At 40.5% G+C, this 14,139-nt stretch overlaps 1 protein-coding gene across 5 annotated transcripts in view; it reads left to right on the top strand.

Moving 5' to 3' along the window:
* Window positions 1-3,599: 3,599 nt before the first annotated feature.
* LOC134339444 (sterile alpha motif domain-containing protein 12-like) overlaps window positions 3,600-14,139 on the top strand; it is a 58,934-nt gene continuing 48,394 nt past the window's right edge. For 3 of the 5 annotated variants that reach the window (XM_063035990.1, XM_063035962.1, XM_063035985.1), the window contains exons 1-3: window positions 3,720-3,895; window positions 4,773-4,914; window positions 6,652-6,844. In XM_063035990.1, coding sequence (XP_062892060.1) covers window positions 4,846-4,914; window positions 6,652-6,844 — 262 coding nt within the window. In that variant the 5' untranslated portion in view covers window positions 3,720-3,895; window positions 4,773-4,845. Of the gene's footprint in view, window positions 3,896-3,920; window positions 4,066-4,772; window positions 4,915-6,651; window positions 6,845-14,139 lie in introns of those variants that run through there. The other 2 variants (XM_063035971.1, XM_063035976.1) reach the window with 2 other exon arrangements.

Raw genomic sequence — 14,139 nt, 5'->3', positions numbered from 1 at the left:
ACACTTTGGAAAGTTTGATCACGTGGCTGTTCTTCTACACCCTGAGTATAGGCAGAGACTGAAGACCGCAGCATCTGTACTGAGGATAAGAAGGTATGGACAAGGGAGGTGTGGGAGCACTTACAGGACTCTTTGAGTCGGTGGGTTGGACAGTATTCTGGGGTTCACCTTTGAGTCTGAATGAATATGCCACAGTTATTACTGACTTCATTTAACCTGCGTGGATGAGTGTGTGCCTACAAGAACACACTGTACATACCCAAATCAAAAGCTGTGGATGAACCAAGAGATTCATAGTCTGCTGAACTGTTGCATTTAAGTCTGGTGATACAATAAGGCCAGGTACAACTTACAGAGGGCTATCTCAAGAGCAAAAGAACAATTTTCATTTATGTTCGAAGCAGAATTGGAGACATGTCAACTCTGGCAGGGTTTGCAGGCCATTACTTCCTACAAAGTGAACGGTAACATCATGAACAGCCGTGATGCTTTAGTCCCAGATGAGCTAAGCACCAGATACAGTAGATGACCCCAACACAGAAGAAGTGTCACCTCATCTGTAAAGGCTGTTTGGGGCCCTTTCCCTTTTTGGGAGCTCACCAAGTGCACGGCTGCACAGTAACAGAAATGCTACTGCACACGTAGCCTTTGTTGCCGTGCAGTTGGAATTTTCTCTTATTTAACGTGTCGTGCAGTTTTCAGGCCAGGTAAAAATTTCCTGCTCAGAGCAATGGTTGGTCTGCACAGCTGTAAAAAAATGAAGGAACGTTTCACATGTTCCACCATCAAATTTTGTACCCACCTCATGCCCACCACCGCTCTGAAAATGTAAATGGCTGTTCACCATGCTTGCCACATTTAACCCTAAGATCATCTTTGTTCAGTTACCAAGTCCACTTATTTCTACTTGGCTGACCATTAACCCATCAGCTGTTTTACAAAGCATTACATAGTAGGAACGTTTCCATATAGAAGCCATATTATTACAAAACAGCATTGCACTGATGATAGGAGCAAAATAATTGTAAACTACTTCTGCAACTCCTTTATTGTTTGACTTTTGTTGTTCTACAGATCACAGACATAGTTAATGTCAGCAACACACACAAGATGCTGGAGGAACTCAGCAGGCCGGGCAGCATCTATGGAAAAGAGTAGAGTCGATGTTTCAGACTGAGACACTTCATCAGGGCTGGAGGAAAAAAGGTGAGGAGCCAGAGTCAGGTGGTGGGGGAGGGGAGGTAAAACACAAGGTTACAGGTGAAACTGGGAGGTGGGGAGAGGTGAAGTAAAGAGTTGGAAAATTGATTGGTGAAGGAGATACAGGGCTGGAGAAGGGGGAATCTGATAGGAGAGGACAGAAGGCCATGGAAGAAAGAAAAGGGGGAGGAGCACCAGAGGGAGGTGATGGGCAGGTAAGGTGATCAGGTGACGGGGGAAATGGGAATGGAGAATAGTGAAGGGGGGGGAATTACTGGAAGTTCAAGAAATCGATGTTCATGCCATCAGGTTGGAGGCTACCCAAACAGAATCTAAGGTGTTGCTCTTCCAACCTGACTGCCATCTCATCATGACAGTAGAGGAGGCCATGGTCTGACATGTTGTAATGGGAATGGGAAGTTGAATTTAAATGTGTGGCTTCTGGAGGGTCCCACTTTATCTGGTGGACAGAGCACAGGTACCCGGCGAAGCATTCTCTCAATCTATGTTGGGTCTCACTGATATACAGGAGGCCACACTGAGAGCACTGGATACAGTAGATGACCCCAGCACAGGAGAAGTGGTCGCCTCATCTGCAAGGACTGTTTGGGGCCCTTTCCAGCAAGTGCAGATTTTCTCTTGTTTGTGATAATAGTTAACGTCAGTTGTTCCTTGCTGATAGAAGCCTTCTTGTTGCTATCTGTGGTTAGACAGCAAAATGCCACATCCTTACAACCATGGGAAAATATGCTAATGGCCCTTATTTTCCAAAGGGGAAATCAGAGAAGTACAACCAGGGAAAGGAAGGCAGAGGGAGGGGGGACACAAATGAGAAGAGATGGCCACTCCGAGAAGCCTGTTGCATTATTATTCTTGGAAACTAGATTTCAAAGGCCTCTGGAAAATGTTGTGTTCCCAGAGCTCAAGTAAGTTAAGGATGAACTTTGGGAAACTGCATAGGAAAATTCATAGCCTAAGGGAGATGCTGTTTCTAATACTTAGTGCACCAGAGCATGACTAGTCAATAAGGGCCCTGTGCTCTGAAACCATGTATCCACCCAAGATCTGAGAGTGAAAGGAGAGTAGGATGTTGATTTTATCTTTGTAAAGGTGGTTTACCGGCAGTAAAGATGCTAAAGGAAGGACTGAACCAAGGAAACGTCCCTCAACAACAGCATTTATTGCTTCTCTGGAGCAGTGCTATCCACAAGCAGAGCTAGTAAGGGGTGGGCGATCTGGTGCAGTTGCTCCCTATGGGCTTTAAAACTGGCCCGTCCCCTCGATGGTCTAAACAGGAATCACATCGGCCCCTGAAGTGAAATTCATGCTCCTGCCTCCATTCCCAATTCCCACACTCCACCAGGAATGAAAAGCTCGCTTCCAGTGGCTACCATGGTGGAAAGACTAGTCAAGGCATGAGAAGAACAGCATCCCTATTGGAACGTGTGCCTGCGACACCTACAGAACCATCACTTGACTGTTTGTGAGGCATACATCTTTTCTGAGTATACTTTTTAAAATGCAATTGAATTCTCATTTATCCGCAGATGCTGAGTAGATTTGGACATTGTGCTAAATGAGTTTTACTGTCTTGCGATCAGCTAATTCAGTGCAAGTGCTGTCATACACAACTACAATCGTTTTTGCAATATGACTGATGCTCGAAATATAAATCAACATCTGTAAAGAGGAAAGGTTCAGTCATGTGTTGTACTGTATGTGTATTCCTTTCTTCCCTAAATGACATTTAAGAGTAGAAATGAAATGCATGGGACCCAGTACCATTAAATTTACTAACTCTGCTTAAACTCTAAAATGTCGGCGTTACATCGTCTCTCAAGACAAAAGTGTTAGTAAAAGTTTTGCTTGAACTTAGTGGCCTGTCTGTCAAGATAGTGAATCAAATAACATATTCCAGACAGTTGTGTGTAGTTCATCCTCTGAAAAATCTGGTCCAGCCAATATGGATCGAGCAAGGGTTGGTGGAACAATGATACTACGTTACCCTCCAGTTTAATCTCTGCAGCTCCATGTTCTTCAACAGATTAAGTCCCACCACAGAGCTACTCACTAATTCCTGCTCCTTATCTTAAACCGATCTTTAACAGGATACGGGAGATAACAAATGAAAATAATAAGATTTATACATACATAAAGAGTTTAAATATTGTATAAAAGTATAATTATATATTACTAACGTTGAATTAATGGTATTTAGTTACAATTCTGCACTGTAAACTGTGAAACATGACAGACATTGGGTAAACAAATAATTTGTTCTGTCATTTGACTCAAAATTTATACTAGTTATCTCACTATGAAACAAGGATCAATTTTTTTTTTACTCAAGCAAATCTCAAGACAAAACAGTTTTCAAATCTATCTGAGCAGGAACAGCGCGCAAATGGAGCCGAATGTCACGCAAGACATACTTTTAGTTGGAAAACGATTGGCTCCGAATGAGCAACGTGACGCCTGAGAAGCTGATGAGACGGAGAGTTTGCGCACGCAGCTAGTAATCAAAACGGCCAGGTAGGTCCAGGTGTGTCGCGAGTGACGGAGTGAATCCCAGGTACAGCGACAGGTTCGCCCATCGGGAGTGGAGCGAATCCGAGTCGAGAAGCGGGTGTGCTGGTTGAGTCTGGCGGGAGTTAAGTTGCAGCGCCTTCTATGAGGATCGTGTCTGATTTCTGGGGTATGTGAGATGGCCCGTCTCCGTCACAAATGCCGGCCGTCGGGTATTTTGTATTCTGTTAGCACTTCTCAAAAGTTGAAAGTTGGGGCGCCACTTTAAGTTTCGAAATTATATGAAAAATAAACTAATTCCGAGGTTCTGCGGAAGTACTCGTGCTTCCTTCAGTGAAGGTGAGACCTTTACACATCTGGGTTATATTTCAAGGCTGTGAATGGTCGACCAGTGTTTCAATAACAACCCAATTCCAGCCTTTCATATTTTGAAACAGATGCTAGTTGACAAATACGTGAATTTACTTAGGAACACTTTAAAAGTACCTGCGTATATTTTACTTCCCATTAATTTGAAAGTGGGTGGAGGAAATGACTTTGTATAGTAGTATGCTGATTTCTTCCTGAATTAACTCTACGTGCAAATATAAATTGTTACTCTGGATGGATGTGTGAGGTATTGAAGAAGATGCATTTGGAAAATTAATCCAAAGTGCTTTCAAATTAGGATCAACTGCAATGCTTGTTCCTAACTGTAGAGTTGGCTGTTTATTGCTTTCTGTATTTAAAAAGCTCAATTAAATTGGCAGTTTTATTTTAAAAAAAGTTTAGAATCATAGGATCTAGTAATCTACTTGAAAGTCTGATCAGATTACTTGAATGAGCCACATGTGAATTAGGAAAGTATAAAGGCAACAACATGCCAAAATGTCAAAATTCTTGTCCAATCAACTTCAGTGTGCCATTCTGTATATGATATTATATAACTAACACTAGCCTTTAAATATCTTGGCTGTATTTAAAATAATGATTTTAAAACAAGATTGGTCTAACAACTTCAAATTTGCTCTGGGCATTAATTGACTCTTGTCTACTTTTGTAAATAGGTCACAGAACTTATTATTGCTCTTCCTTGAAGAGCTACAGTATATATCTACCACTGAGTAATGGACTGTGAAGATGTCCCAGAACAATACATCTAAGTTGTGTCAGAGAAAAAGTGAGCAACTTTATGAACACCGATTACAGGTGAGTAGGCATCAGATGGAATTTGAGATATTGTTCCAGAAAATTGTGAGTAATGTAAACTGCTGCATGGCATGCTCCAGTCGCCTTGGTTGCAACAATATTATTCAGCACTGTTTCCCTTTAGCTTTAGGGATCATGATTTGATCCTGATCTCGAATGGTGTCTTTGCAGAGTTTGCTCATTCTCCCTGTGACGTCCTAGGTTCTGTCTCACATGCCAATGATGTGTTGATTGTAGATTTAATTAGCTGCTGTCAACTGCCCCTATTGTTGGAGGTCAGGAGAATTGGGGGGGGGAGAGGGGGTTTAGAGGATTGTGGATGTGGGCGGCATTTGATGGGAATATGAGCCTAGAAATGGGATTTGTGTAAAAGGTGCTTGATGAATGGAGCAGATGTGGTGGTATAAGGGGTGTTTCCCATTGTTGCACCAAGTAAACAGCATTAAGTAAGAGAATCAATACTTAGTTTCAAGATGCAAGTAGTTTATTCAGATGCATGGGGGCAAGCAGCATAAAGGCCTTTCTATCCAGTAATGAATAGTCATAGTTTTTGTATGGAAGATACAGCTACACATCCAAGTAGGGGTACAACTGGCTTCTGATATATTTATAACTGATAATTCACATTTATTTTTGCATGGGATGTGAGACTTTTTTGGATTACTTACCAGTGAGTATGTTTATTTTTCTCTGTCCCTTCCTTTGCCTAAAGGTCAAACTTCATTTGTTGCCTTTTGTTTTAAATTCTCATAACAATTCTTTGCTAATTAACTCCTTTGGTCTTTGTTCTGATGAACTGACTTTTTATCCTTCGTTTTCCATTTTTGGTCATTCTAGTTGAAGGCTGATTTGTATATCGGAGTTCCCTTGGCATTGTTCTTCAGCAATTACTTCTGTCTTTTTTATTGTTAATTGTTTGTATGTCACATATAATACTGTGCTCCAAGTGATTGCTGAGATCAACCAAATGAGGGACTGAAAAGCATTGAATAGGGAAGGTAGTCACAAACTTTTTCTAAGGGTGCAGACGTCTAAAACCTACAGCACTGGTTTACCGCAAGGGGGTGAAACTTAACCCTACCTGATGGACATTTTTTTCCCACGCGAGGTGCTGGTTATATATAGATGAGCTGCAAGGGGAAGTGGGAGAGGCAGATACATTATGGCAGCTGAACAGGCACCTGGATAGGAAAGAAGTAAACGCCAGGCTATTACTCTACTAGGGTGTAGGCATTGTGTATATGGATACCAGTATGCTGTTTAATTATTGCTACTGTTCTGAGAGGAGAGGTAGAATTTTTAGTATTATTTTTCTGCATTCCTCTTAATTTTCTTTTTCCTACTTTTTTCTTCTGAAGACATTTTGCTTTAAGCTCCTTTCCCTGTCAAAATTATAGAATGAAACTATAGGGCCTTTGCCTACATCAATCTATAATTAGTCACTAGGTCAAAACAGACAGCCACATCTTTCTGAAAAATATATTTTGTTCTTTGCTGAGTGATACCTACAATAATTCTGAAGACTTTTTTAAAACTTTGCCATTATGCTTTTGACACATACATTGAAAATGTTACTTTTTATATTGATTTATCTTCAGACAAATGTTAATGTTGTACATTTGAACAGTACGAATTTGTGGAGAATTTTCAATTTTCTGGGTTTTATAATTGGGAATTAATTCTTGAAGCCACTGTCAGATCCCAAGTTATTTTCTAACTTTTTTGTTGGTCCAACAGACTTTATCTATTAATTATTCTGGGGCTCAGCTTGAATTGGAAGAATGTAAGATTCGAGTGGTGGAAAATACAGATATGACAAATAAGCCAGTTTCCTTGTGGACAGTGGATGATGTGTGTGAATGGATTAAAAGTCGTTTTCCAGGTCACAGCTCTGGTTTTGTAGAAGCAATTTATGGCCATGCTGTCTCAGGTAAGTGTTTGAAGTAAACTACTGCAACCACAGTATTAAGCTCTGGTGTCTCTTCAGTAAACGGAACCACTCCTTGAATTGTCCATTTTATATTAGTTGTCTATTTCCCCATGTTAATGTTCTTTCCCTCCCTACTTGTTTCAAGTGCAAGTACTTGTATAGTCCTGGCAATTTTAAGGTTTTTCTTTTCAGCTTATGTACTGCCAAATATAAAATTACTACTATCTAAATTAATGCTTTGGCTCTCACATCCCTTAAGTTTAAAGATAACTCTATATTGGCATATTCTTTACAGTTGGAAGCGTTTGTCACTCTATAGAGCTCAAATGTTTAAGTTTCACTAATTTGGCTTTTTCATACTTGGAACCATTTTAAAGTTATCTAATAGGGATCAGAAGGTCATATGCCCATATCCATAATTTCTGAAATGTGTGTTTTATTATATGCACAAAGTTTTACTAGTAAAAACGATATAACAGTATTATTTTTCAGTGTTCATTCAAATACTTCCATTCAACAGTGATCATTGTAAGATCTTGCTTCCGCTTTGGTATTTGGCCATCTCAACCCAAACTTTGTATCCCTTTTGACTCCCAACTTTGATCTTTACTGATAAGTTTAACAAACTTAATTGTTTGAAAATCAGTTTCTGTATGGCATTTATGCCAGTGCTTTGATGGTTTAAACATTTATCATTTTCATTTCATAATATATTGTGCACATCCAAGACTACTTCAGTACAAAAATCATCATGCATTTCCACAGTATGTTTCCTCATTTGAAACAGTGCATCTGCTTTAGCTTCACTCTGCGTGATATCCCAGCACCAATCCACTGCAAACCAGCCTTTAGCTGTTGGCTAATGTTCAAAAGAATAGCGTTTTTTTCCATTTCTCGGGCAGTGATCAGGTTATCAAATGTAGTTATCTTAAAACGTCCATAGAGAAGAACGCAAACTTTGCCACATTCAATTACACCTTTTCAATTCCAAAATCAAACAAATGTGTTAATGAGTTTGTTTCCTCTTACCACGAGCATATTGAACAGATGAATAATAACAAGCAATATCTTTAGTATTTTCTACTGGTCATCTCATCCATCTCAGGACTTTGTTGGCATCACATTGTCATAACTGAGAGAATTTGTAAATGCATGTTTAAGATCTTAACTTATTTACGTTATTGCTTCTGTAAGCAATACTGTAAGCAACAGGAGTGTTTTCTGTACACAGCATTTCCTTGTAATGTGTAAGCTGATTCTTAAAAATTATTGGTTATATATTGTGACTATTGAGGTTTATGGTTTTCTTCTGGGGGAAAAAGCACAATTGAGTCTTTATTGTAAAATTAATTTGTGTAGATTTAAAAATATACAACAATTTATGGTGTTACTGAAAAATATGAGAATGTGAATTTTAATTAAAATATCTAAGTTAATATTTGCATGTAGTTTTCATATTGTATTTAAATTTAAGTGACTATTACTTTGTTTCTTGCCACCTGATGAAATTGTGTTTAGAGATTTTGGGATTGAATATACAATTTGTATCAGAGAGAACTTAAAATACTGAAATGTTCCTAATATTGCACTCATCCAATGACTGCTTTTGAATTTTAATTGGTAATTTGTTCCTTAATACAAAATCACATTTAATATCAATCATTTATTATGTGACTGTACAGGAAATTAATTATGAAATATTTAGTAATTTCCGGGATGCTGCTTTTATCATTTTACATTGAGGAAATCAGCATGGAGTAGCTTTTATAATAATTGAAAATAATGAATTATGAAAGGAACCAGTTGACAATTCTGGTAGAGAGGCATGTATTTAGAATTTGGCATATTGCTTTTAAAACTGAGCAAGTGATTTTTCATTACAAGGATGGGAAATGAAAGTGGTGTATTATCCCAAGAGCAAAATAATGCTTAATTCATGATGCCAAAGAACAGTTAATTGGAATGCTGGAAGTATCTGTGCTTAGCAAAATCCATAGATGAGGAGGTTTGGTAACTTGCCAGTACTTCATCTAACAAACTGTTGTGCTAACTGGAGCTGGAGGTCGGAGTCCAGGTGGGAGCAAAGGCCAGGGATCATGAAGAGCAGATGTCAAGTCGGCAGGTACTGAGGACAAAGACTAAATTCTTGTGTCAAGGTAGTGAATCTGCTGGTTGGGGGTCTGTGTGAGTCCAAAGGTCAAGGCCCGGAAGTCAAAGCCCTGGGGTCGATACTTGGAGATGAAAGTCCAGAGATTAGTGAGCCTGGAGGTTAAAGACTGCAGTTGGTGAGTAGGAAGGTTGAAGCCTCTCGATTGACTTGTCTGGAGGTCAGAGACCTGATATCTGAGAGACTGGAGCCAAGGAGGGGGAGGTTGGAGGCCTGTAGGTGGTCTGTCCTGGGATTAGAGGCCTACTTGTGTTTGCATGTGTGGGTGAGAGAGTGGAAAAGGTTGTTGTTGCCCAAATGTGATTCTGATTTGCCCTTTGTATATTAGTTTTCTAGACTAGTTTATTGCATAGGAAAAGGTGCTGATGGATATCTATAGTCCTTTCGGAGAAGGTAGTCCTGTGATGCTGTTTGGCAGGGAGCTTTAAGATTTAGACTAATGATAATGAAAAAATGACTATGTATTTCCAAGTACAGTGGATTACGGTTAATTGGGCCATTGGTTAATTGGGGCAGCTATTTATTTGGGACAACTTTTTATAAAGAAGTACAGAAACCAATTGAGAAAATAGCTGGAATTCCCTTTGTTTAATTGGGGCAGGAAATGGTTAGTCACATGTGGTGTGGCCATTAGACTACACCATGCTTAGAGCAAATAGTTGTATCAATTGCATTTGTTTGTGTTACTTGGGCCAACGGATACCGATTTTATACTTTTTTTTTTAAAAGTGGTGATTTTTGATAATTTTGTTTTTTTTTCATTTTGAACTTAAACATTTTTTTGAGACCCTTGCCATGAAAAGATTTGACACTAGTGGAAAAAAATCACCCTACTGAACTAAATTAAAAGCTATCCGCCTGACACCTTTTTTTTAAAGCGGGAAGAAATAACTAGAGTGCTGAAATCTATAATTACAAGGTTGATACATCATCAAGATAAATGTGAGAAGAATGGGCATTATGGGAAGTACAACAGGGAACTTCCCAAAAACTGAAGCATGAAGTTAAGGGTCCAGTCGTTGAAGAGGTCCTCAATCAGAGGTTTTCCATTGTAACTGGATGAGGTAGGTGTGCATACCAGTGGACCCGTGTCTTTCTTAAAAAAAAACAAGCCAGAAGAGCTAGCTAAGAAGCTGCATTATGAGGTCTTTAAAGCAACAGATAGTGTGTTCCCTCGATGGGATGTGATGCCTACATTTCCATTGAATTCAGGAAAGCACATGGTGACAAAAGTAGTGCCGATGCTGTAAAGTGAAGAAACACGGAAGTCTACAAAACTCCCTGACTTGCTTCAAAAAAATTTTCTATGAATGGTATCTACAATGCTGATGAACAGGCCCTTTTTTTTTATTGTGCCACACTAACCAGTTCTCTTTGGTACAAACATGCAATGTTATTAGGTTCAAAGGAAGCAGTGGATGGCGTAACTTGTGTTTTTCAAACGTGTCAGGATCTGGTAAAAAGAAATCGTTCGTTATTAAGAAAAGCATTAAACCTCAGTGCTTCTCATAAGATGGCAGTGTGCTTGGATGCAGTGGCTTCGAGGGGGCCAACCAAAGTGGGTGGTGTCAATTTTAAAAAAAATTAAATTTTTTTTATGATCACAAGATCTTGCTGGACATTGAGAACTTAAGGACTGCAGGTCTGCCCCATCAGTGAGTTGGTGAAACAATGTAAGGAGCCGGACTTGTGCGGGCCATGTTGCTACCTGCGTCAGAGAGCCATTGGAGGAGACAGTGGACAAAGGGGGATGTGCAGTCTTACAGCAAGTGATTGTCTTAGTCACTTTCCTGTGATTGTAAGACTCTATTGGACGTTGGTATTGTGGAATGCTGCAAGCCCAGTTCATTGGTTTATTGGCGAATGGCAGGGGAGTTGCGTGGCCTCAGTTGTAGTGAGGACTTTTTTTTATTGTGACTATCTTTTACTGCTTTCTTATTCTGTATGTGCCATGTGTGTCTGTTGGTACTGTTGGCACATTGGCCCCAGGGTAACACTTTTGTTTGGCTGTATTCATGTATGGTTAAATGACTATTAATCCTGAACTTGAACTTTAAGGGGATATGAATGGATAGTTTATCAATTGAATACTATGCCAGTGTACACTCAATAGTAACAATTATGAGCACTTGGAGTATTGTGGGCAGTTTTGGGCTCCTTATTTTAGAAAGGATATACTGACATTAGGGAGGGTTCAGAGAAGGTTCATGAGAATGATTCCAGGAATGAAAGGGTTACAGTATGAGGAACATCTGGCAGCTCTTGGGCTGTACTCCCTGGAGTTTAGGAGAATGACGGGGGATCTCATAGAAACATTCCGAATGTTAAGTGGTCTGAACAGGTTAGATAGGACAAGACAACAGATTCTAGGACAAGAGGGCGCGACTTCAGGATTGAAGGACGTCGTTTTAGAACTGAGATGCGGAGAAATTACTTTAGTCAGAGGGTGATAAATCTATGGAATTTGTTGCCATGAATGGCTGTGGAGGCCAAGTCATTGGGTGTATTTAAGGCAGAGGTAGATAAGTTCTTGATTAGCCATGGCATCAAAGGGTATGGGGTGAAAGCAGGGGAGTGGAGATGACCGGAAGAATTGGATCAGCCCATGATTAAATGGCGGAGCAAACCTAACGGGCCAAACGGCCTACATCTGTTCCCATGTCTTATGGTCTAACACAGTTTTTTCCCTGTAGTAATATTGGTGGTGTTCTAATTTGTTCTGTGTTTCATTTAAATACATTATTTTTTACTCAGTTAAATTGCAGTTTGTTTTTTTTTTAAATATCTTTTTAACTATTTCCATGAAACTTTGGATAATTGGTGCAGCCGTTTAATTAGGTTAAAACTTCCTGGTCCCAATTGCCCTGAATCTATTGTAATAGAACATTTGAACTTGCAGGTGGTGGTGTTCCATAGTCCTGAATTCCCTGAGATCCACCATATTCATCATCCATCAATGAACTCTTGACTTCTCTACCCTAAAGAACCATTGTTGAAAATACCTAGGAACCTAGAAGCTAATTGTTACAACTATGTGGATCAAGAACCTCAGCAGAGTAGTACACTTAAACAGTTTTACTGAGTCATGTTAGTTGCAGTACATGCTGGGCAACTTGGTGAGGGAGCAATGCATCAGGCCCACTGAGACAATAGCACGTGCCCAAAAGAGAATACTGCTCGCATGCAGGAGGCCCGATCGATCGGCTGCATGTGCACTTGCCACATTCTCACAATTGATCTTATATGCTAATCATGATTATTATGTCAGGAAGTATGCTGGTAAATTGTTAAGGACAAACTTGTTTTACTCATTACCTGCTGGAACCCCCAGAACAGCAGTTATATCCTCTATGACGTAGCATCTCTAGCCAATGTACATTGATGTCCCAAGCCCAAGTGCATTGGTGTACCAGCTGAGAGTATGTCAAGTGGTGGTTATGAGGAGCTTCTTCGCCCATTTTTAATTTGATCCCAAATCACATCATGAGTCCATACTGAGGCTTACTCTCCTTACTGCTTCTCTCCCCCTCGCCTATTGATTTTGGTGGTCATGTTTAGCTGGTGTTTCCAGGGGTGTAATGGAACAATCTGTAAAATATTTTTCCATTAGTATCATAAAGTCAGCATGGGCTTGTTTATGTGTGGGACAGCTCTCCTAATTTAGACTCCAGATAATAGACAATGGTAAGGAGGAATTTACAACAAAGTTCAAAGTACATTTATTATCAAAGTATGTTTACATTACATTGTGTTTGCGTGTGACCAAGTGGTTAAGGTGTCGGTCTAGTGATCTGAAGGTTGCTAGTTCGAGCCTCAGCTGAGGCAGTGTGTTGTGTCCTTGAGCAAGGCACTTAACCACACATTGCTCTGGGATGACACCGGTGCCAAGCTGTATGGGTCCTAACGCCCTTCCCTTGGACAACATTGATGGCGTGGAGAGGGGAGACTTGCAGCATGGGCAACTGCTGGTCTTCCATACAACCTTGCCCAGGCCTGCGCCCTAGAAACCTTCCAAGGTGCAAATCCATGGTCTCATGAGACTAACAGATTCCTATATACATTATACAACCTTGAGATTCATCAGGAAAAAAAAAGAAACCTGAAAGAACCCATATTTTAAAAAAGAAGACAGTCGAACACCCAGTTGAACACTCAATGTGCAGAGAAGGGAAAAGAAAAACACATGCCCATAAAGAATCCATTTAAAAAAAAAAGACTGTCAAACACCAATGTGCAAAGAGAACAAACACATGCAAACAGTAACTGCAAGCAAACGGCGTTCTGAACTAAAGCCTGCAAAGAGTCCCATAGTTCAGCGCAGAGCCTAGTCATGGAGTAGCGATCTGAACCAGCCCATCCCTTGCCTCGGGTCCCACCACCCTGACCTTTTCAATCTGGTCCCACACCTAAAATGACATCCAAACGTCGGGTTCCATCGCCTTGATACACTCTGGGGCCAGGATCCCACCACGTCGATTCTGCACGTAACTTCCCTTTCTGATTTGGCCCTGCGCTTGAGTCTGCGTTCAGCCCCAGTCTGTTCTGATGCCTGGACCCTGCTGCAAATATCGAGTTCAGCCCCAGTCTGTTCTGATGCCTGGACCGTGCTGCCTCGATTCGGCCTGTAACCGACCTTCTCGATTCGTTCCTGTGCTTGCGTCTCCATCCAAACATGGAGTTCAGTCAAATCGTAACGCTCTGATGAATGGACATTGCCACCTTGATTCGGCCTTCAGCGCGACGATTCAAACCTCGGGTCTTCTTTGCTGTTGTCGATGGGACTGCCACCTCACCTCGCCTGGCCTCGGTTCGGCCACTTTGAATTGGCTCCAAGTCTAAATCGGAAGTTACAGACTATTACTTGTGATAATTGTTTGTCAGAATAGGTGTGATTAACAAAATATTTCGATGCTTTCCTTGCTTCGTGAGCCACCAGCCAGAAGTCGCTGAGGTTCACCAGTGCTATCTTAAACCGGAAGGTTTACCACCGTGTTGGTTTAGACCAACTTTGATTTGTCTGAATTTAGTCCATCTGGTTTTCTTCTTTCCTGTTCTAACATGGTAGATGAAGAAATCCTGTGAAATCTTGATTGTATCTGCCATTCCAGCTTTCATTCCACTTGAATAG

This window comes from Mobula hypostoma, chromosome 2 (genome assembly GCF_963921235.1).
Source record: "Mobula hypostoma chromosome 2, sMobHyp1.1, whole genome shotgun sequence".
Lineage (NCBI taxonomy): Eukaryota > Metazoa > Chordata > Chondrichthyes > Myliobatiformes > Myliobatidae > Mobula > Mobula hypostoma.
This window is presented reverse-complemented; position numbering and strand designations above follow the sequence as displayed.